This window comes from Acanthopagrus latus, chromosome 10, assembly GCF_904848185.1.
Source record: "Acanthopagrus latus isolate v.2019 chromosome 10, fAcaLat1.1, whole genome shotgun sequence".
Lineage (NCBI taxonomy): Eukaryota > Metazoa > Chordata > Actinopteri > Spariformes > Sparidae > Acanthopagrus > Acanthopagrus latus.
In genome coordinates, this window is record NC_051048.1 from 7,197,215 (window position 1) to 7,221,888 (window position 24,674).

General features: G+C 41.4%; 2 protein-coding genes across 4 annotated transcripts in view; one reads left to right on the top strand and one right to left on the bottom strand.

The window, feature by feature from the left end:
• The first annotated feature begins 7,324 nt into the window (after positions 1 to 7,324).
• Positions 7,325 to 23,101, top strand: LOC119027303. Of its 2 annotated transcripts, none has more exons than XM_037112387.1 (22): positions 7,325 to 10,238; positions 10,330 to 10,454; positions 11,767 to 11,919; positions 12,094 to 13,044; positions 13,144 to 13,380; positions 13,880 to 14,104; positions 14,209 to 14,263; positions 14,896 to 15,363; positions 15,591 to 15,722; positions 15,799 to 15,923; positions 16,105 to 17,058; positions 17,143 to 17,379; positions 17,760 to 17,984; positions 18,069 to 18,123; positions 18,352 to 18,498; positions 18,948 to 19,010; positions 19,091 to 19,267; positions 19,349 to 19,531; positions 19,658 to 20,296; positions 20,519 to 20,655; positions 20,898 to 21,078; positions 21,218 to 23,101. In XM_037112387.1, exons 1-22 carry the CDS (start codon positions 10,067 to 10,069, stop codon positions 21,502 to 21,504), a joined length of 5,928 nt encoding a protein of 1,975 aa, XP_036968282.1. In that variant the 5' UTR covers positions 7,325 to 10,066; the 3' UTR covers positions 21,505 to 23,101. The 2 variants fall into 2 exon arrangements, with proteins under 2 accessions (XP_036968282.1, XP_036968283.1); XM_037112388.1 differs by having other exon boundaries at positions 15,859 to 15,923.
• The window catches only part of f13a1b (coagulation factor XIII, A1 polypeptide b), a 55,749-nt gene continuing 53,527 nt past the window's right edge, over positions 22,453 to 24,674 (bottom strand). For both annotated transcript variants that reach the window (XM_037112393.1, XM_037112391.1), the window contains 2 exons: positions 24,309 to 24,445; positions 22,453 to 24,145 (listed from right to left, as the gene is read on the bottom strand). In XM_037112393.1, the coding sequence (XP_036968288.1) occupies positions 24,004 to 24,145; positions 24,309 to 24,445 (279 nt within the window). In that variant the 3' untranslated portion in view covers positions 22,453 to 24,003. The remainder of the gene's footprint in view (positions 24,146 to 24,308; positions 24,446 to 24,674) is intronic.

Below are 24,674 nucleotides of genomic sequence, written 5' to 3' on the forward strand. Positions count from 1 at the left end.
CTGATTAGTAACTGTTACTAGGGAATTTAGGAACAGTCACATGCTACTGCGTCTGTGATACAGACAAATGTAAAAGGGTTATAGTTATCAGCACTGCTTTACAGGTTTTTTTTGGATGCAACAGTATCTCCAAGGGTGGGGCATCTGCCGCTCAGTGGGTAGAGCAGGTCAACTAGTGATCGGAAGGTTACTTGTTCAAATCCCAGCTCCGGGCAGGGCTGAGCTGCATGTCGAAGTGTCCTTGAGCGAGATACTGAACCCCACATTGCTCATCAGTGAGGGCCCCGCGATGAGCTGGCGACTTATCCAGGGAGTACCCTGCCCTCGCCCTAAGACAAAGCTAGGATTGGCTCCAGCAGCAACACCCCGCGACCCAATGGAAAGGGATAAGCGGTTACGGACAATGACATGACATGACATGACATGACAGTATCTCCAAGGGTTAGCTACCATCGATTAATGAACAAAAATATACAATAATGTTTGAAAGATTTCAGAATTACTCCACAGTTTGAAGGGGCGCTTTGTTGTTTTATAGAAGAAATTCAAACTCAGAATTTAACTATTTGAATATTAATGAGGTAATAATACAACAAATCAGAAATATCAATGTTTTCCATAATCTAATAAACAATAAACAACAAAATTTGACAAATCATTGATGGTGTCACTGGGGAGTTTTGGACTTTTGGACATGCACACACTCACACTCACATTCATGTTAATATTACCAACAGGGCACTTAATTTATGCACATCTAAAAGGGGACCTCTGTTTCTGGTCATTTTGAAAAACACAAGTATAGGGAATTTTTTATTTGGTTGATATTTGCATCTGCATCTTGTACAAAGAAAACAGTGTAGAAACTGTTTTACAGACTGATAAATAGGTGGAAAGACCTCTTTACAGTTGTCAAGCAGAAACTTTAATACTTCAGTATAATAGATGTAGTTGCGTAGTCGGAGTACATATAAAAAAATCCAAGTTCAAGCTGCATTTATCAATATTTTGTATATCAAATGAAACACAGCATGACAGAACATTATCAACCAAGGCAGCTATTCTACTAAGCTTTCTACCTCTCTAGCTCAATGTTTTGGTTACAGTCTCACTGCCCTATCAACCCCGTTGCACATTGCTTGGCTTCAGTTCTTGTTGAATTCTCAGTGTTTGTGTTGCATGAGTCAGGATGAAAATAAATCTTTATCTACACTTCAACACATATTCCCAGCATACAAATACATGAGTTAAGTTCACATACCAAATTACATGTGAAACAAGTTTCTAAGGAAATACCATCACTGAAGAGGAGGACAACAGGGAATATTGAGTCATGTGAAAGCCCATACATTTCCAAATGCTCCTGCCAACCAAGTGTCTGTTGGGATGTCGCAAGTATCTTTTTGTTTGTTTGTTCAGCGAATATGCCTCTTCAGACCTTGTGGTCACTGTAAGTTCTCCTCAAGTGCACATTTCTTCCCTCCCCCAACTGTCCATCTGATCAATCAAATGATTGATTTGACTGGTTCCCTCTAGTCACCATGAGTGTCCCCCAAATGTAATGTAATGTTGACCCCAACAAGGACCAACTAGTACCAAGGGTGTGGGACACAATGCAGAAACTAGGGCCACGGGTGCTCAACACCACAGTGTCAGGCCCATTACTTCCTTTCTCATGCCCTGAGGAATCATCTCATGATTCCCCTGACAGTTATAGCCTAGGGCAACTAAATGAAAACGCACTCTTTAATAAAATGACAGACTCTGGGATTAACATTGGATATTTTGGAGGGCAAAGTGCAACTAGTTCAACAACTACACCAAATATAAAGCAAATGTCAAGTCATTTTTAGACATTGCAATGTGAAAATTTGTAAATTGGTAAAACTGGTATTTGTATCTTTAAATCAGTGACAGAATACAACATTGATAAGTCAATCAAGGCCATCACTGAAGTGTAGCTGCGTATCACGGCTTGCCTTACTGACCTCTCAGGGTAGATGTCGTGGCACTTAAGCTCGACTGAACTATATAAATTTTACAAGGCTAAACTTGCATTGCTTCAGTAGAAGTACGCACACACAGACACTCATTGTATTGAGGGGCTGCTTGAATGTACCAGAACAGTTGTTAGTAGGACATCTAGTGGTTGGATGTGGTAAAGTCACATGACTTCAGCTGTAACTTTTGGTGTTGTCCTGCTTTCCTCTTTTTGTTTTTTTTATTATTTCATAGCATGAAATCAAAACACATAAACTTGAGAAACTGTCAGAAACAACTGACGCCTGGCACAACCACCACCACTACTGGCACAAATATTGCAGGATGCAAACTAAATGTTAAGTCAAACTAAAGGCAACAATGCGGGCATAACACAAAACTAAAGGGAAATATGTTGGCAAACCAGCAGTGGTCATCATGCAGGTGAACTTTAAGAAAGAAATTATTTAGGCTCACTGGCATGTTATAATACATTTGAAAGACTAACCCTGCTCACCACTTGTGCACAGGGCATAAACACAAAATGCACTCTGGTAAGGGGCAAAGTGATACTGACATGGACAGCTGCTGGGATGCCAAACAATGCCAGGCACAGCAGGGACAGAGAGCAGGAAGCAGAGGCAGAACAATTGTTGGGGTAGGAGTTGATTCAAGGCTGCATTCACCAAGACTACAGCTTGCTCTGTACTAGGGGAGTATATACCCCACCACACAGAGCAGAGACAAGTCTGGAGTGGCTGAGACAGAGACACCCTTTACCCCATAACAAGACACTGTGCCACCAACATGATTTTGAAGCTGGTATTTTCAGGTAAAAAGGGACACAATGTTGATTTAAAATCAATAAAACATAATCCCTGCAGTAATCAATAATCTAACCATTGTACCTTCACAAGACAAACTAAGGTAAAGACTTCTTAAGACTAATAACAAACACTCCATTTGCTTGGGTGTGTCCATTTACAGGTAGTTATGACAGCATTTCCAGTAAGTGAAAGTGAAACGAAACCGAAAGGAAAGACAGTTCACAGCAGACGGTGCACTCAGGAGGCACAGAGGCACAGTTTGCAGTGCTCTACATTTTAAGGTGTAGAATTGTAGGTAAAATGGATGAATACCAATATCCGTTGTTCTTTGCGGCCAGAGATTTGACAGACAGAGAGAGGGGGAAGGTCACGAGACACTTTCAGAAAAGAAAGGATTCTGGGGGAGGCGAATGTTTGACCATTGCAAAGGCTGGAGCAAAAACATACAAAGTGTGTTTCAAGGAAAAAGAAGGTAAGGAATCACATTTGTTTAATATGATTTAAAGGCAGACTATACTTACTAAAAAACACAATGTTATATGTAGTATTGGCGTAAATCCAGTGTCTTGTTTGGGCCTTGGCCTTGTTTATTTCAGACCAGGAAAGGGTTTTGCAGAGGAAGTTTCACACCATCCCCCTTCCTGATGGAGACTTGCGTCTGACTGTGAGTCGAACCGATTCACCACAGATGTTTGATCAGCCCTCAACCAGTCAATCACAGGTGAGCTGCCCGGAAACATTGACTGACACTTTGTGATTGTGGTCAACAGAAGCATCAGAGCCGAATGATCTGGCCTGACCAGTTTGAGGGTGATTTCTGAGCAGAGTCAACATCTGATGATTCAAATGTTGTAAATGCCATTGTGCTGGCTATAGCGACAACACATTTTTATTCTGTCTTTTTAAAATGTACACATACACCTCTGTAGTTTCTTCCATATAAACTCATACATTTGTTTGATATTGCTTTTCTCCTTTAGACATTCACAAAACCAAACGCAAAAACCCTTAAGAAGATTTTCAAGCCAGATATTTTCCTCCTGTTCTACCTGAGAGACAACCTAAAAGCAAATAAGCTTTTACAGAAACAGCTGTCTGCTATCGGCTGCACAGCGGAGTTTGATTTAGATGAAGAGTGGGCAGTGGTTTGGGGGGATATGGATAAAGGGTCTGGAAGTGCCTTTGTCAGTGCTGCTGAGAACTGGGAGTTACAGGTGGATAGGGTCTTCATCAGTCTAACTGAGAGATACCTCTGCTATCATGTGGTTGAGCCAAAACAAGCCAAAATCCTCATGCAGGACCTCACCTTTGTGACTGATGATATCAAAGTGTACACAGAGAGTGGTTATCCTGTGATTGTGGGAGACAATGATGCCGTGAAGGACAGGATTGCAATACTGGAAAAGAGCCTGCCCACTCGGAAGGAATTGCCAATTGCGGAGAGGCAGTTCAAAGTGGTGGAAGAAGAGTTTAATCGAGAAATTTGTACACATTGCCCAGAGGTTAAAATCCACAGAGGCAACGCCACGATCATCCTGGAGGGCCCTGACAAGGAGGTGAAGTCAGGAGCTACCAAACTTGATGAACTGATCAGAAAAGTAAAAGAAAAGAGAGTTAAACTTCCCACAGCAATACTTACATTCATAACATCCAGTGGTGCCATCTCCAAGTACCAAGCCCGCTTCCAGCAGAGTCTCAGAAATCCTGTTTCCATAGAGATGGGGTCAGACCTGGTTTTGTCCAGTGTGTCCACAGATGCCCTGGATGACGCTGAGGCAACAATAAAGAAAGAACTGAGGCTGGACAATGTTCAGCTGCAGGGAGCTGCAGCTGTACCTCCAGATCTTGACAGAGTGAAAGAAATCCTGATGAAAGCCAAGAATGAGGCAAACTTTCGAGAGCTCAGAGTGGACGTCAGCTTCATCCCAGGACCCAGTGCAGCTGCAATCTGCAAAGTACAACTACTGGGCTACAGTGAGAATGTGAACAAGCTCAAGGAACTCCTGCACAACTACCAGATGAACCAAATTTGGACGCAAGAACTGCTGAGTCTACCACATCCTGAACTGGTTGACTGCTTTCATGATGTCTTAAAAATGATTGGCATGAAGCAGAACAAGTTGACCTTTGGAGCCTCACATTTTCCGTACCCTTCTGTTGTTGTGTCTGGCCCGCGCTGTCTGGTCAAGGATGTCCAAACACAATTAAATGCAACTCTAGCCAGTCTGACAAAAGACACATTGGTTCTAGATGGACCAGCGGCACAGCGCTACTTCCAAGCAGAGGGCAAAATGAGCAAGGAGCTAGTGGAGAGCTCCTGTCAAGTTATTATCAGGGAACAGCAAGGCGTGTCAGGAACCACCAGCAGCCTTGGCACCACCACCAAGCAACAACAACAACCGCCCTCTTTGTCAGCGAGCACAGACCTAAGCATCCTCCATTCCACCTCCACAAGTCAGAAGTCCATCTTCATCTTCCTGGGTCTCTCCAGACAGGATGTTGACGATGCCATGACAAAGCTGAAATTTGCTTATCAGAGTCAGTGCTCCACTCAAACCCTCAGACATGAGGAACTGGTAGGCCTCACCCAGGACGACGTAGAGGATCTGAGGCAGCTGGTTGAGTCGCATGGTCTGAACATACAGAGGGACCAGTCTGGGCCGGAAAGCTTGACAGTGAGTGGGTTCAAAGATGGAGTCAACCAGGTGACAAAGAAGATCAATGACTCTCTGCAAGAGAATCTCAGAAGAGAGGTGAGAGCCAGGGAGGAGGAGGAGCTGTTCAGCCGTGTGGTTTGGTGCATCCTGGGAATAAATGGCAAGTGGGAGAGACTCCCTAAAACAGCAAATTACAAACTGGAAAACAATGATATAGCTGGAGGGATTGTTGATGCACAGGGCACCGAGTGGAGTGTAGATGCACAGAGGTCGGGGGCTTCGAGACGAATAAGGGGGCAAACGACAAAGCTGAAACGACTTGTGAATCATGCAGGTGAGAAGATTGTTGCAGATGATTATTTACGTTAAAATCTCAGAATGGTGGCACTCAGAATTGTACTCGGAACAAACGCGAAACTGAAAGCTTCTGATACGAAAATCTTGTCCCTTGCCCACGGATTATTTTGTAGCTGTTCTGGAGCATTTGATCATATAACCTGTTCACTTTTTAAGACTTTTTTTGGCATCAAATTGAGTTTCAAGGCAACAACATATATTATATTTGATATAAAGAAAAACATTGATTTCTGCAGTATGCTGCTTAGCAATTATTTTTGAACATTTGCCCATGTGCAAAAACTCTTACGATGACTTTGGAGTGGACACCCACAGAGCAGTTGCTGAGTGGGACATCAGAAGTAGATCAGTGACTTTGCTACCGACACTGGTTAAACTGTGGCTCACTTGCAAACGTCAACCATTAATAACGTAACATAGATAGTGAACTGTGAGTCAGTGCAGTCAGTCATATTTTTTCAGGATGGAGAGGTTCTATCCAACAAGAACTTACTAAAACAAATTTACTTTGATTATCTGACATTTTTCTATGTTGTCCCCTCCTCACTTTTTCAGACTTCACCCTCCCTCTCGAATGGGACAATATGGTCGCTGGTGAAGTTTTCAAGGTGGTTGCACTGCAGCCTTCTTCTGCAGAGTACAAGTCAGTGAAGGAGGGCTTCAAACGGACAGTCAGCAAGACTGTGATGAAGGTGGGGAGACATTTCATTGCCTGTAGATATTTATTGTGTCAGGGTATCCCTTATAATTTAAATTTCTGTATAGTTTAATTGCCTAATATCTGTGTTGTTAACATGCATTTGAAAAGAGTCGACATATTTACATCCTTCCTAGCCGAATTCGGAAGCTCAGTATATTTTGTTGTTTTGGTGCATTTCCTGACAGATCGAGCGCCTGCAGAACGTACATCTGCGGCGCGCCTATGAAGCGCAGAAGAAGCACATTTCTGATAACAGAAGGCAGGAGGGTGGAGCAGGTGAAAAGTTTCTGTACCACGGGACGACCCAGGAAAACTGTGATTCCATCATGAAAACTGGGTTCAACAGGCGCTTTGCAGGACAGAACGGTAAAGATCTTTATCCTCTCTCTTTACATGCCCATTTATATCCTTTAACTAGTGAAGTGTGACTATCACATGGATTACTTCAGATGACATTGTTTAGATTTGTGAACTTATTTTAAATTCCCCATTTCCTCTTATTCTCAGCTACTTCATATGGTCGTGGAACCTACTTTGCTGTGAACGCCTACTACTCAGCCCACCCAACCTACTCGAAGCCCGCTGCTGATGGTTCTCAGTTAATGTTTGTGGCCCGAGTCCTGACTGGCGTCTACACTCAGGGAAGCAGCAACATGAAGGTTCCTCCTCCTCGCACTAACAGTCAGCCACACGACCGCTGTGACAGTGTGGTGGACAAAATAGACAATCCCAAGATGTATGTTGTGTTCCACGACAACCAGGCGTACCCAGACTACCTCATCACCTTCAAGTGAGGGAGGCTGCAGAAAGGATTGTTTATGACAACAAAATGAATTGCACACATACACACCACACCACAGAGGCCTTACGTCCAAACCAACAATTAAAGTTAAATAATATAATACATACAGATATAATAGATTCACGGTTATTACGGCTCTTTGAAGGGAAGTTGTAAATGCTATGTTGCTTCCAAGAGCTGTTCAAAAGAACGGCTCATCTTCAAGTCTGAGGCCGAGGATAATGATATAAGAATTATATCAGATTGAGACAACTCACTAATATAATTTAATTTTTAAAATGTAGGCCAGGTTTACCACCAATGAAACACTGATTTGCACTGTAAACATTACACAAGGTAACGCCACATCCCTATGCTTTGTTTGAATTTACGCATTTGAATTCATCCACCGCATGACAATGTAAATCAAGGCCCTGCTCTGAGTACAACATATTGTCACAGTTCATGTGAGGGAAACTTAGGCGGCACTTTAGTTCATAGCACAGAGTCGTTGAAAAGAATCAGCACACTGTGACACTTGGTTAGTGAATGTACACATTTAAACATGTGTGTTCAGGTCAGCAGCTTCTTTCTGCAGCAGCTGCTTATTTGGCCCTTTTCCGTTTGTTCTTTTATGTGAATTTGCTTTTAATCTGTGAGGAATGGGACTTAAATGTAGCATGAATTCTAATAACTGAGATTGAAAAAAAAAACCTCCAAAAAGTACAAGTAATGGGAGTAAAGATAGTTGTGTTTTCGTCGCCTGTGACCAGATGTTTGCCTCCACCCACTCCATCGATACTGGAAACATATGGACAAGTTTACAATTCTGCCTGATACCAGGCCAATGTTCTAAGCTATGTTTACTTTGTTATACAACATGCAATAGTATGTGTGAGGGTTAGCAAAAAACAGTGTCATGTTACCATAAATACACTATAATATATAAGGTAAATCTAAACAGACAGTTTTCTCCTCAGCTGTTTGGGTAATTTTTTACTGACTCGGGACTTACGAGTCATTGCCTCCATTAACTCGTTCACTGACTTTTGCATAAATGTATCAAGCTATTTGCTGTATTAGCTCTGTGGCTGAAGCAACAGCTCTGGTCTTCATTTAAACTCAACTCCCCTGTCTCCTCTCCTTTCTGCCCTGAGCTGACCTGTATCACAGGCTGATACAGAAAAAGAACAATTGACTGACCCAGTATCTCACAGCTCCTTCACCTGAGCAGTGTGCTGCCCTGTTCCATTCATGGGGAAGTCTCGGAGTGATGACGCACAAATTATTCTCAATACAAAATCATGTTTGTCTTGCAAATGTATGTATGTAAATAAAATGGCTATTCCAACATTGGAGGACCAACTCTAAATAAACTGGGAGAAAAAATAATTTGAAAATATTTTTTAAAATACCAAATAAGTCCGAAGTACATAATAATAATAATCCAGTCTATATTTTCTCCAATAGGGATGCAAAGATGCAAAGCATTTTTTTTTTTAAATCAATTTGTGATATTTGCTATCAATTTAATGTTGTTTTAAAAGTCTTGAAGGCTAAAATAAGAATCTCCATTTCTCACATACACCCATATAATGTAAATGTAGTGAGACACCTGGAGGAAACCCACACAATCACAGGGAGAACATGCACAGTCCACACAGAAAGGCTCTTCCCCAGGCCAGAGTCGAACCTTTCTTACAGGTGGTAGGCAATAGTGCTCACCCTAAACTTTTGCCAGCTTGGGATCAAACACTTTGGTTCAATGTAGACGGACCAGGGGGCAGAGAAGGAAGCAAGGAGTTGGTAAGGAGCTCCTATCAGGAGGTCCTAACCTTCCAGCATGTGGAGTCTCAAATCTAATGAAAATATCACAAAACAGCGACATCCCCAGCATCTGCACATCCACCACTAGATGGCCATGAAACACTACCAACAGCACAACAAATATGATGATTGTCCAAGTCAACCACACACCCCTGGAGGTCAAGCCTCTAACACTGCTACTAAACTGCTCAAAGAAGGAGAGGGAATGTAGAACAACTTTGACACGGTGAGCCTCCTCACTGGTGATGTTTGAGGTGTTTGGGTAGTTGAAGGAATTGAGGCTGTTTTAAGACTCATCCTCATATTTTACATTACAGGATCATTCATTTGAAAATAAATGTCAAAATTAAAATACAGGAAATGACAGTATTTTTGCTTCCAAATTAATCACATCTGATTAATTGGTTTGAATGGCATCTAAACCAAACAAAGCAGTAATTAAAAGTCTTAAAATCAAAGATGTAAAATGATAACCAATCATCACATCAGATACATATTCAGTATTGTAGAATGTAGAATATCAATATCAATACAATTTTCAAATTTTTGTTTGGTTAAAATCTGCAGTTCTATGGAGGTTTTATTAATCATGTGAATTGATAATGTGACAAACGGTGTCATCACCATCAACTGCTGTAAGGATTATTATTATACCAACATCACATATAAAAAATATAATGAGTCATTGTTTCTTCATCATCATTACATCACACTGATCAAGGTATCAGCACAAGACTAATCAGAGAAACGCTACACTTGTGTGTCAATTTGGAAAATATGTATCATTTTAAATGAGGAAGTAAGTGGGGATTTTACAGTAAATGAAAGTGAAACTAAATAAAAACACTTCAGTGCACACTCTTCATTGAAGCAGGATGGAGGTACACTGAGAAGCGTCACACATGCTTAAAGTTTTAAGTTAAGACTTGTAGGCAAAATGGATGAATACCAACATCCTTTGTACTTTGAAGCCAGAGATTTGACAGACAAAGAGGAACGAAAGGTATGGAGACACTTTCATAAAAGACGAGTTTCTGGGGGAGGTGACTGTAGAATGATTGAAAAGGATGGAGCCAACACATACAAAATCTGTTTCAAGGAAAAAGAAGGTAAGGAATCCCAATGGGCTGAAATGAGTTTAAGGCAGAATGTACTTAAGGAGGATTCTGTTGGAAACTTGGACACTGTCGTTTCTTACAGACCAGGAAAGGGTTATTCAAAGGAAGTTTCACACCATTTCCCTTCCTGCCAGAAAACTACGCCTGACTGTGAGTAGAATAAGTCTGCCACAGAACTCTGATCAGCCCTCTTCCAACCAATCACAGGTGAGAAAATTGCCCTACCTCAGCTGACACTAAACATAAACAAGCCAGGGCTGGTCCTTCGACTAGATGATCCTGGCACAACAGAGGTTGCTCCAAAATGTTTCATTACGGTCCAAGAAAAGATTACACATTAGATAAATATTAATTTTATTGAATGGGTGTATCTATTAGCCCCACAACAAATGCAATTTTGATGAAAAAATAATCCAATTGTGCAAATATGTCCAGATTTGATCTACAAAAATACATTTTAACAGTGCTAGAAAGTATATGGTCACCCTGAAACTATGACATTATGTATTTAAATAATAAATCAAAAGAAATGTAAGAAACATGCCAGTTAATTAACAAGACAAGTTGGCCTTTATAAATTATAAGTTATGTTTGCAATCCTTACTTTGGTAAGTAAGCAAATACTTAGAAATGAAGCTTGTGTCTTGTGTGTTTTGGGTTTTAGTTCAGTTATTTCCCATTTAATTTTGTAGGTTTCATCCTCATGTGTCATATTTTATGCTTCCTGTCTTTGTTTGTTTTCTGCCTTTTCTGATTGCCTTTATTTGGTTCACCTGTCCCTCAATAGTCCTTCCTCCTTAATGTATTGATGGCTGAGTTTTTCCCTCACTTTTTGTCAGTTCATCTGTTTTCACCCTTGTGTAATTTCGACGTTCTTCAAACATTTCCCAGTCCTGTCTCGCCCCCTGACGTACATATGTTTCACATCTGTGTTCCTCATGTTATTCTGTTGTTTAGTTTTTTCTCCCAATTTCTTGCTAATATGGCCTGCCTTTGTTTGTGGACTTAAGCTTGGTTATTAAAGCTCGCTTGTTGTCTCTGAGTTCCCTGTCTGTTTTGTCCGCATCTGCATCCTCACCTTTTTCGTCAAATCTAAACAGCTTCTTCTCATGAAAAACAGTTAAAATTAATAATGCACTGATCCCTTTTTTAGTCAGCTTGCTAAGATAAAAACTGTTTTAATCAATCAAAAACAACTTTTTTTCATGAAGAAACTACTGCCAAATGAATTCACTCAATTTGACAAACATTCACGTTCAATACCTTTCAACCTATTTTATCCTACCCTTTAGAGTCAGTTTCTGTTTGGAGCCATTTGTGTGACATAACTTATTTAATCAAAATCAGTTGCCACGCTAACAAAGATATGCAACAGGACGGCGCTGTGACATAACAAGAACACCTTGACCAAGTGTTACCATTCTTGAAATGAACAGGTCAATGTAAACCCCGTAAAAGAGGAAGCAACACAGAAAATCCCACTGATCGCGTTTGTCATCCAAACTTCGATCTTTTCAAGGTCCCAGACCAGGAGGTGAAGTCAGGAGCTACACAAAATGACACTGAACTGAAGTTCCACACCATCTCTCTTCCATCTGGAGAACCAGGTCTGACCTCAGGTCGAATCATTTTGCCGCAGAACCCCAATCAGCCCTCCACCAGTCCATCACGGGTGAGAAAATATTGTACTTTAGAAGTTACTAGATACAGACGTCAGAGTCAAATCAGATAAGATCACTTGGGAGCATTTCTGAGCAGAGTCATTGTCTGCTAATGGAAAACATTGACAATTGTCTTGATATTATTTCATATTTTCTGTATAATCAAACCACCTGTCATCTTGAAGGGCCCAGACCAGGAGGTGAAGTCAGGAGCTACACAACTTGATGAGCTGATCAAAACTCTTAAAGAAAAGAGAGTTAAACTTCCTACAGCGTTACTTACCTTCATAACATCCAGCGATGCCATCTCCAAGTTCCAAGCTCGCTTCCAGCAGAACCTCTGTTTTCCTGTTTCCATAGAGGTGGGGTCAGACCTGGTTCTGTCCAGTGTGTCCACAGATGCCCTGGATGAAGCTGAGGCAACAATAAAGAGAGAACTGAGTCTGGACAATGTTCAGCTGCAGGGAGCTGCAGCTGCACCTCCAGATCTTGACAGAGTGAAAGAAATCCTGATGAAAGCCAAGAATGATGCAAACCTTCGAGAGCTCAGAGTGGACGTCAGCTTCATCCCAGGACCCAGTGGAGCTGCAGCCACCAAAGTACAACTGGTGGGCTACAGTGACAATGTGAACAAGCTCAAAGAAATTCTGCACAACTACCAGATGAACCAAGTCTGGATAAAAGAACTGCTCAAACTACCACATCCTGAACTGGTCGAATGCTTTGATCAGTTCTTAGACCTGATTGGCATGAAGCAGAACAAGGTGACCTTTAAAACCTCGCGTTTTCCATCCCCTTCTGTGCTGGTGACTGGCCCCCGCTGTCTGGTCCCCGACGTTCAGGCAAACTTGAAAGCAACTCTAGCCAGTCTGATGAAAGACACACTGGTTCTAGATGGACCAGGTGCTCAGCGGTACTTTCAAGCAGAGGGTAAAGTCAGCAAGGAGCTGGTGGAGAGCTCCTGTAGGGTAATTATCAGGGAACAACAAGGTGTGTTCTCCCCAGAGGTGAAAAACTCGAGCACCAGCAGGGCCAGACCCAAGCCTGCCCCCAGACAGCGCCACAGCACTCCTTTGAGCATTGTGTTTGGCAAGATGAGCCTGGAGATCAAACTTGGCAGTTTGGTGGATGAGAAGGTTTGACAATTTCTGTTCTACTTTACATAAAATAGTACAATAATAATACTCACACTGATGTTATAACACATCACTTTTTTTTTTCTTTTTTTTTTACAGATGAAAGTGTTGGTGGCCCCCATGATCAACAGGCAGCTAAATTCTACAAATATTGGAGAATGTCTGTTGAAAAGAGCAGGAATCACACTCAAGTCGAAGTTTTACTTGGCAGCAGCGAATCGCACCTTCGCCCCTGGTGACATTGTGCAGGTTGATGCACCTCCATCTCTGGGCTGCTCCAAGCTCTTCTTCATTGAATGCTTGCCATGGGATGGGGTCGGAGGACAGAGTGTGCAGGTACAGTGAAATACTTTTTTCATTCAGAAGTGTTGGAAAGAACGCACTATGGGTGAATGCCAATGGACAAGATCAAATTGAAGGTCCACTGACTCACATAAAACCAAATGTAGTGGACTGTTAGAATATTGGTTTTGCATTGAAGTGCCAGGAATTGTGAACATGAAAATACTATGGCATTCCTTTGATCAAAGTCTTTTTATTTTCCAATACGATGGCATTGTAACAGCAAACAAAATCAGAAAGGCAGAAATTTTGCTGATTACAAATAAGGATAAAATAGGTAACCATTTCTGATGGCTTACTTCATACAGAAAGCTGAAACAAAATTTTTTATTGTCAACAAACCTTTCGTGGGAGTTAACAAGTCTCGTAATCACATTTGTTGCAGTCGGTTGCACTCAGTTCATTGTTTGCCAAGAACAAGAACATGTTGATTAAATGTGGTCATATAAAAGCCCTGCCCCATGTTAGATGACTACTTTTTGTTGTTTTGTAGGCGCTTGGAAAAGGCTTGAAAAGGTGTTTGGACCTATGTGCAGAGCAGAACTTGTGCTCTGTGGCCTTTCCAGTTATTGGACCTGGAACTGTCTTAGAATACCCACTGAGAGAAGCCATTCAAGTGCTGACTGAGAACATTTGCCAGTTTGGATCATCTGCATCCTCTGGGTCTCTCTCAGCCATCCACATCGTCATTGAATCAGGATATCCTGACTCCGAGGAGGTGACTACTAACTCATGCACAGCTGCTGTAAATGGTTTTTCTTTAAGACGCATGCATGCAGGATTTCTTGAGAATGTGTTTAATGAGGGTGTTTCTGATTACAGTGCTACCATGAAGTCTATAGGCACCTCAGTTTGAATATAAACCAGGGAAGCAAAGGTAAGCAGAACTCGTTTATTGGGCGTGTATGTTTCTGCCTTATTTTATTTCCTGTTTTAATACTGGTTTGAGCTCAAGTGATCATTTTCAACCCAGGGTCCTTTAAGTTTTATTAAGTTGTTTAACTTGAGTTAACACAGCTCTAAGTTCTCATTTTATCTCAATCACCTGTATTTTAGAGTTTAGTTCTCTTGTTCATTTGTTACATTACTCAGAATTAGTTAGGGACATCACAATATGGGTGCATATGTGTGTCATATGTAAAGTTCAAGTAAAGTTAAACATGATAATGATTAGTTAATTAGGGACTTTAGGTACTGATTACTGAGTCCTTTGTTACCCTTGCTATGAGGGAGCATAAAAGAGCAATTAATAATTCAGTAATTACTCCTTGAGTCTAATTAGTAACTATTCATTAGTGTCTCCCTTTACTTTAACATGAACAAAATGAGTAACAAATGATTCGATAATTAGCGATAAATTAGCCGCCACTAGTTTCTGTTTTTTTGAAGGAAGCACCACGTTTTCCACTTCAACAGGGCTGACTGGAAGTTTCACAAACACATCTTTTATTTACGATTGTGCTATTTCGTTGGCAACGTTCACTGATTGTCTTTTGATTTACCTTGCAGTGCCTCAGTCAACTCAAGGACAACAACAACAACAATCATCTTTATCTGTGAGCACAGACCTCCATACCACGTTAACAAGTCAGAAGTCCGTCTTCTTGTTTCTGGGTCTCTCTAAAAAGGATGTTGACGATGCCATGACAAAGCTGAAGGATCTGTATCAGGTTCAGTGCTCCATACAAACTTTGAAAAAAGGGGAGCTGACAGGCCTCATTCCACACCAAAAGGAGAATGTTAAGCAGTTGGTGGAGAAGCAGGATCTTGTCAAACAGACGGATCAGTTGGGCCGTGACAGCTCAACGACGAGTGGTTTAAAAGACGAGGTCAATCAGGTGACGCAGAAAACCAATGCAGCTGGAGGAGTTGTGGGCGCACAGGGAACCAAGTGGAGTGTGGATGTACAGAGGTTGGAAGCCACAAGACAAATAACTGGGCACACTGCAAAGCTGCAACAACTTGTGAATCCTCAAGGTGAGTAATATTGCTCTAGATTCATAAAATAAGTTGCAACACTGATCAAGATACCTACAATACTAACTAGGGACATGCCCCAACTGAGGTTCATTTGCAAATATGTAGGCTAATCATGAGTAAATAGTCAGTAGTGGAAGTCCACTGTCCACTTTAGTGGTATGAGGTAGAATTCAGAATTGTAGGGAAACAAATGGATGAATACTAACACCTGTTGTTCTCTGAAGGCAAATATTTGGGAGACAGAGTGAAGAAGATCAGGAGAAACTTTCAGAGCAGACAAGATGGGGGAGCTGATTGTAGAGCGATTGAAAAGGCTGGAGCCAAAACGTATCAAATCTGTGTCAAGGATAAAAAAGGTAAGAAACTCCAGTAGGTTAAGTAGTTAAAATGTAGGATCTTGTTGGCAAATTGGACTTTGTCATTTTTTTATAGACCAGGCGAGCATTTTGCAGAGGAAGTTTCACACCATCTCTCTTCCATCTGGGGAATCAGATCTGAAATCGAATCAAACCAATTTGCCACAGAAGCCCGATCAGCCCTCCATTAGTCGATCAAAGGTGAGAAAATATTGCCTATTAGAAAACGTTGCTGACACTAACCACAGATGTTAGAGAATAGAAAATGTTCTGGATAGAACACTTTGGAAGCATTTCTGAGCAGGGTCAACGTCTGCTAATGACAACTGTCATGATATTATTTCATATTTTCTGTATAATCAAACCACCTGTCATCTTGAAGGGCCCAGACCAGGAGGTGAAGTCAGGAGCTACACAACTTGATGAGCTGATCAAAACAGTTAAAGAAAAGAGAGTTAAACTTCCTACAGTGTTACTTACCTTCATAACATCCAGCGGTGCCATCTCCAAGTTCCAAGCTCGCTTCCAGCAGAACCTCCGTTTTCCTGTTTCCATAGAGGTGGGGTCAGACCTGGTTCTGTCCAGTGTGTCCACAGATGCCCTGGATGAAGCTGAGGCTACAATAAAGAGAGAACTGAGTCTGGACAATGTTCAGCTGCAGGGAGCTGCAGCTGCACCTCCAGATCTTGACAGAGTGAAAGAAATCCTGATGAAAGAAAAGAACGAGGCAAACTTTCGAGAGCTCAGAGTGGACGTCAGCTTCATCCCAGGACCCAGCGGAGCTGCAGCCACCAAAGTACGACTGGTGGGCTACAGTGACAATGTGAACAAGCTCAAAGAAATTCTTCACAACAACCAGAGGAACCAAGGACAAATGACGAAAGAACTGCTCAAACTACCACATCCTGAACTGGTCGACTACTTTGATCAGTTCTTAGACCTGATTGGCATGAAGCAGAACAAGGTGACCTTTAAAACCTCGCGTTTTCCATCCCCTTCTGTGCTTGTGACTGGCCCCCGCTGTCTGGTCCCCAACATTCAGGCAAACTTGAAAGCAACTCTAGTCAGTCTGATGAAAGACACACTGGTTCTAGATGGACCAGGTGCTCAGCGGTACTTTCAAGCAGAGGGTAAAGTCAGCAAGGAGCTGGTGGAGAGCTCCTGTAGGGTAATTATCAGGGAACAACAAGGTGTGTTCTCCCCAGAGGTGAAAAGCTTCAGCACCAGCAGTGTCAGAACCAAGCCTGCCACCAGACAGCGCTGCAACACTCCTTCCAGCATTTTGTTCCACAAGATGAGCCTGGAGATCAAACTTGGCAGTTTGGTGGATGAGCAGGTTGGACACTTTCTGTTCTATTTAACAAAAAGTAGCACATCATCCAAGTTACACTCACATTGATACTTCAAATAATTTCCACAGGTGAATGTTTTGGTGGCCCCCATGATCAACAGGCAACTAAATTCTACAGAAATTGGAAAATGTCTGTTGAAGAAAGCAGGGAATGCGATCAGCTCAATGTTTTACTTGAAGACAGCAAATCGCACCTTCGCCCCTGGTGATGTTCTTCAGGTTGATGCGCCTCCATCTCTGGGTTGCTCAAAGCTCTTCTTCATTGAATGCTCGCCATGGGATGGGGTCAGCGGATGGAGTGTGCAGGTACAATTTAAAGCCTATATGGAGAGTTTAACAAAGCAAAAGTGAATTTGCACAGCTGGCCACATTTTCCACTTAAAGGCATTGATGGGGCTTCATCCGTTTGAACGGAAATACACAAACCGACATAGTAGTTTCGAGAAGAATATCAAAATAAGTTTGAGAGAAAAGTTATGATCCTGCCTATCCTGGCTAAATTGTATTTTCAAGAGTTATAAGCTTCAGAATATCGGTTATATGGTCTTATGCCTTACCCAGGGCTTCAGTTCTTGTTCAGAATAACAGTGGTACTTTTAATCTATGGCCCCACTCATGTTAGGTTAGGTCACCATGTCAATGCGGAGGTGAAAACACTGAGGAAATGTTTGTTTTTTGTTTTGCAGGCTCTTCAGAAAGGCCTGAAGAGGTGTTTGAACCTGTGTGCACAGCAGCACTTGTGCTCAGTGGCCTTCCCAGTTATCGGACCGGGAAGAGTTTTAAAATACCCGCTGAGTGAAGCCATTCAAGTGCTGACTGAGACCCTTCACCAGTTTGGATTATCTGCAGTTTCTGATTGTCTCTCCACCATCCACATCGTCATTAAACCAGGTTACCCAGACTCTGAGGAGGTGACTTTCAACACAACTGGTATGTAAGATGAACTTGTAAGATTTATTGATGAAGGTTTTTAAAGCTGGTGTTTTTACTTGCAGTGCTATCATGATGTCTCCAGGCACCTCAGTTTAAATATGAACCAAGAAGGCCAAGGTAAGCTGCACATATGCTCAGAATAAATAAAAAAAAATATACCCACATATATACAACCTATCATATTCCAAGAAATGATCTCTATTAATCAAACCCGTAAAAATCTAGTTTTATTCAACCATTTGCATCAGGAAAATGGTGACCCTCGTCCCATCCTTATATATTTACAAAAAACAAAGCTGCTGATGAGGCAGAACATTAAATCAAACACGTGGTTCTTCATCTCAGCCATCTTCAGATCGCTCACCAGCGACCTCGATGACATCACAATGACAGTGGGAGGCGGGGCTAAACTACAACTGGTGTTCGGTGACATCACCAATGAGACTACAGATATTGTTGTGAACACGACCAACTTTGTTGATTTTGACAGAGGTGAGTTTGGAATCAGTTCGGTCTCGATGTTTTTGGATGTTCAAAGGAAGATTTACTATATATGAACATTGTGTGATTTATTTTTGAATGACTCTCTGTTATAAATGTATTTTTTCAATGCTCACAAAATATGCATTGCCATAAATATAAACACAAATGCAATTTGCAAATGAAATTTGTTCAGCAACTGATCCAGTTAGCACAAAGCACACACCAACAGCAGTAGAATAACTGCCCTGCTTGATCGCTAAACTACAAGTGGTGTTTGATGACATCACTAATGAGACTACAGATGTTGTTGTGAACATGACCAACTTCAATCAATATGACCTTTAAAATCTGAACCTGATATTGACGACATTATGAGTATGTTAGCATGCTGACATTAGCATTAAGCTCATGACTGTAGACCCTTGTCTTTCTGTTCTAACGTAACCTTTTCCCTGCAGATGGTGTGTGCAAAGACATCTTAGCCGTAGCTGGACCAGAGGTGGAGGCTGAACTCAGAGCAGGTGAGGAAAGATGTTCGATATTTTCAACCAACATCCACTTCAGCTTCTTCGCTCATGTTTGTCTCCTCTCTTGCGTGTAGCAAACAACAAGCGAAGGAGCAGTATTGTATCCCGGCCTGGATGGTTCAACTGTAAAGCCATTTGGCATGTGTCTGGAAAAGGGGACGCAGGTACCATCGAACAACGGGTGTGCGACATCATTAGATATTGTGAAAACTATGGATATAAGTCTGTAGCCATTCCGGCCATCTCTGCTGGTAGGTATTCTGTATAAGGTATAAGACTTTCTAGATGGGCAATTTTAATTCCACCAGTAAACATTCAAACTGTTCATGCAGGAGCTGGAGGGTTGGACCCTGGTGTTGTGGCAAGTGCAATCCTCCGAGGGGTGAAGATTGCAACGTCGTATACTTCTTTTTACCATTTCACAAACATCCGCCTTGTCCTGATTAAGATTAACGTCTTCTTGGCGTTTAAAGAGGAAGCAATGCAAATGTTTTCCACTGCTGTAATCAACAGAGGTAACAGAAAGTTTCACAAACTTGCGCATGTTTGCTTGTCTCATTTTCATGGATTTTTTTTGCGAATCAGAATTCTCTTGTTCCTTTGTAAATTTTCCTGATTGTTGTCTTTTACCCTCCTTGCAGTGTCAGTGCCTCAGAGGCCTCATGTACAACAACAACAACAACAACAACCGCCCTCTTTGTCAGCGAGCACAGACCTAAGCATCCTCCATTCCACCTCCACAAGTCAGAAGTCCGTCTTCCTCTTCCTGGGTCTCTCCAGACAGGATGTTGATGATGCCATGACAATGCTGATGGGTCTGTATCAGGCTCAGTGCTCCACTCAAACCATCAAAAAGGAGGAACTGGTAGGCCTCACCCAGGACGACGTGGAGGTTTTGAAGCAGGTGGTGGAGACACAGGGTCTGCACATACAGAGGGACCAGTCCGGGCCGGGAAGCTTAACAGTGAGTGGGTTAAAAGATGGCGTCAACCAGGTGATGCAGAAGATTAATGCCTCTCTACAAGTCTCGCTCAGAAGAGAGGTGAGGGTCAGAGAGGAGCAGGAATTCTACACTCTTGTAGCTTGGTATATCCTAGCACATAACGGCAACTGGGAGAGACTGCCCAAAAAAGCCAATTACAGCCTTGAAAATAACGATATAGGAGGAGGGATAGTGGACGCACAGGGCGTCCTGTGGAGTGTGGATGCACAGAGGTTGGAGGCTTCAACACGAGTATCTGGACAGACGACGAAGCTCAAACGACTTGTGAATCTTCCAGGTGAAGAGATTGTTGTTGCTGAACATTTATGTTCCAAATGAGCCTGACTGATACTGTAGTTTGAGACAATATTGATACTTGATTTTGCATTTAATGAGAATAGAAACAACTAAGCATAATTCTGCTTTCCCCATTTATATAGAAAACATTTGTTTTGGAAATGACACACATTTAGTCTGAATTTCTGGCATTTTTCTATTTTGTTGTACAACCTTTTTTCAGACTTCACCCTCCCTCTCTACTGGGACAGCATGACTCATGGTGAAGCTTTCAAGGCGGTTGCACTGCAGCCTTCTTCTGCTGAGTACAAGTCAGTGAAGGAGGCATTCAAACGGACAGTCAGCAAGACTGTGATGAAGGTGGGCAGCTTTCACTCAAAAAGACACTTCATTGCCTCTAGACACGGAAGACTTGGAGTTAATTAATACATTAGTTTAAATGGATCCACTTTATTTGTCTTGCCATCGCCATATTGAGTTTCGCACAATATCTATGTTCTAAGCGTGTAATCAACAGTACAGTTGAAAGGAGTGAAGATACTTCAGTCCATCTGAGGTAATATTGGTTGCTCGTTAGTTACTTTGTCTTGTTTTCCTGACAGATCGAGCGCCTACAGAATATTCATCTGCGCAAGTCCTATGAGGTACAGAAGAAGCACATTTCCGACAACAGAAGACAGGTGGGTGGAGCTCGTGAAAAGCTTCTGTACCACGGGACGACCCGGGACAACTGCGACTCCATCATGAAAACTGGGTTCAACAGGAGCTTTGCAGGACAGAACGGTAAAGAGCTCCCTCCTTCTCCTCTCCCATTTCCATTTAATTCCTTTAACTAGTGAAGTGTAACAATCACAAGGGTGATTTTGAAAGACATGTAGATTTGAGGACTTATTTTAAATTCCCCATTTCTTCTTATTCTCAGGAACCTCATGTGGTCATGGAACCTACTTTGCTGTAAACGCCAGCTACTCAGCCCAACCCACCTTCTCGAAGCCCGCTGCTGATGGTTCTCAGTTAGTGTTTGTGGCCCGAGTCCTGACTGGGGTCTCCACTCTGGGAAGCAGCGACATGAAGGTTCCTCCTCCTCGCAGTAACAGTCAGCCCCACGACCGCTGTGACAGCGTGGTGGACAGAATAGACAATCCCAAGATGTATGTTGTGTTCCACGACAACCAGGCGTACCCAGACTACCTCATCACCTTCAGGTGAAGATGGTAGGGATGGATGACGGGTGCAGAAAAGATTGACTCATATTGGTGTATACCTATCACACCACAGAGCTGTTTAGTCCAACAAAACAATATATTCAATTCAAATCGTTTGTCAGATTACTGTTCCTCGTCAGTGTCAGCACAAGTCAGCCCAGGCTGAAGAACCTCTCAGGTCAGGTGACTGTTGTGCACCATGCATTAAAAGGCACCTTTAATTATTTTTTCCATCAACCACCATGATGCAGATAATTGACAAATGACAAACTGACACAAGTGACGACGTAATTGACTGATTAGTTACTGTATTGTGATCAGGGAATTTAGGATGTTACAGACAAATGTTAAGTGTTTATTGTTATCAGCACTGCTTTACGGGTATTTTTTTTTTTTTGTATTCAGCCATATTTCTGAGGGTTAGCTATAATGAGGAGAAACATACAGTAATATTTTTTTTATTCCACCGGCACTATGTAGTTTTAGAGAAGAAATTCAAACTCAGAATTGTATTACTTCTATATCAATGAAGTAATAATACAAAACTTTTGTTTATTTAGTTTGTTTAGATATTTTTAAAAAAAAATCAGGCAATGAAGATCTCCCTCCTATTCTGATTCAAATTTCTTCCCCAAAACTAAAACAGTGCTCCATTAATTGGAGCCAGACAGTTTTCCGTTCAGCTGCTTTGGCAATTCCTCAAGGGATGATGTTGTTATTCTGCTGTTGTAGCGTATGATCATTAGATGATTCATAGTCATCAGTGTTGAATTTTGTTTGATTTTGTGTTTGTAAAAACTACATTTTGCCAAATCATTGATGGGAACCCTAGCTCTGGGTAGTTTTCGGACTTTTGGACACTCACACACACACAAACACACACGTCAATGTTGCCAACAGGGCACTTAATTTCTGCACGACCTCTGTTTCTGGTCATTTTGAAAAACAAAAGTATAGGGAATTTTTTATTTGGTTGATATTTGCATTTGCATCTTGTACAAAGAAAACAGTGTAAAAACAGTTTTTATAGACTGATAAAGAGGTGGAAAGACCTCTTGACAGTTTTCAAGCAGAAACTTTAATACTTCAGTATAATAGATGTAGTTGCGTAGTTGGAGTACATATAACAAATCCAAGTTCAAGCTGCATTTAACAATATTTTGTATATCAAATGAAACACAGCATGACGGAACATTATCAACCAAGGCAGCTATTCTACTAAGCTTTCTACCTCTCTAGCTCAATGTTTTGGTTACAGTCTCACTGCCCTAATCAACCCTGATTCTAAAAGCTGCAGGAAGCCATTCTGAAGAAATTCAGCTCTAATGAATCCACTTAACTACCTGCCAAGCAGCAGACAGAGAAAGACAGCCACTAGCTGGTGAATACAATTGAATGTTCATAACAAATAATGACCAAGATGTTTTTTGCAGGAGTTGGGTTACTTAGAGTTAAAATGACTGAGTATTTTACTTCAACGCATCAAATCACCAGAAAACCACCTGGTGGGTTAATCATTTTGCTCTGCCTCTGTTGGAGTTGTAAGTCAATGGATGTATTCCTGCCTCCTGGTGGTAATAAATTGATCAACATAAAATAAACATTGTGTCTGTAATACCTACATTTTTCACTCGATATAGCCCTGTCTTCACGCTCTGCCGTTTTGAGTGTCAAAAACTCCAAAGAAGCAATAGAAGTGTTATCCATGCCAGGTTCACTGCCTTCTGCCAACAACCCCACAATGCAGGGCATCAAACTTCATACATGTGACAGTTAACAGTGGGGGGATGCGATTACAAAATAGTGAGCAGTTGAATGAGTTGGAGAATTTGGAAAACATCCATGCTTTTGAGTTAAAATGAAGAAGCAAGCTGTAGATTTTTTTTTTTTCTCCAAAATATACTTTCTTAAAATCAGTTAACATTTGTAATACTTGGACCAGCTTTAACTTGAAATTATTGACCTATATGGCGGACAAGAAATGCCTAAATCAATAAACGATAGAGAAATAAATACATGGTTTTAAATGCACTAAATATACTACACTATAAAAATAAATGTAGGCACAAACACATGTATAAAATGTGATACAAACTGATATTTCTGATTTAATTTGCCTTTGTATTCATTTATCTTTGTGTTTATCCTCATATTTATTTACTTTCACAGGTAATTCCCATTTGAACAAAGGGAATTAATACAAAGGTTAAAAAAAAATACAGAAATGATTTAACAAAGAAATATCAATTTATGTCTCATGTACTGCCTAAATTTCGTATATTGTGCTTAGTGCATTTAATGGAATATTAATTTCTTCAGTCATTTATTCATTTAGTAATTTATTTTCAGGGTTGGTCCTCCATAGCCTAAATCTATCACTTTAGTAATCATAAGTGCTGAAGCTACAGATGTTAAACTGTCGAGCGCATACAGATTTGTAACTGTGTTATAGGTTTATATCTGAGCTGAATGTCGTTGGCTGTCAGTGATCTTGCCGTGGTCCTCAGGGCTGGATGGTGACAGAAGCCTGGCCTCGGACCTGTCTCAGAGCAGGACAGTCCAGCGTAACCATCACTCTGGTGCTGCCGGCCCTCAGCGGGCTGAAATACTCGGCCCAGGTCAGGGTGGCGCCTGCTGGGATCAGACTGAAACAGCCAAAGGTGATAGATGTCAGAAGGATTTGGCACATTTTTGGTGTCATTTCAAAGATAGTAAAAGAAACAGTTGATTGAGTCGATTTTTATAAACACATATTACATGAGTCAAAGATGAAGATGAGACCCGCACACGCCTATTTCATCTGCTCACCTGTAATATTTAGTCTTGGGCATCATGAGTCCGGGCCCTTCCATGCGAACGTGGACGCCCTCCAGGCCGAAAGTGAAAGGGTTTGTAAATTCGACAGTTGCAATCATCTCTTCACTCACTCTGGCCCCGCCGGACAGCTGACGTACACAAAAGACACACACCGTTAAAAAGAAAAAGACAAATCCACTAAATAAAGGCTCTTTTCATTAACTAAACAATGATTGTGATAATCAAATTAAAAGACTTGTAATAACATTGCCGAAAAAATATTTGGAGCGGAAATACATCTTGCATCTTTTGTAGCAAAAAGCTGTTATCAACACATTTTATATTCACTGTGTGAGATAGAATAAAAGCAAGCATGAT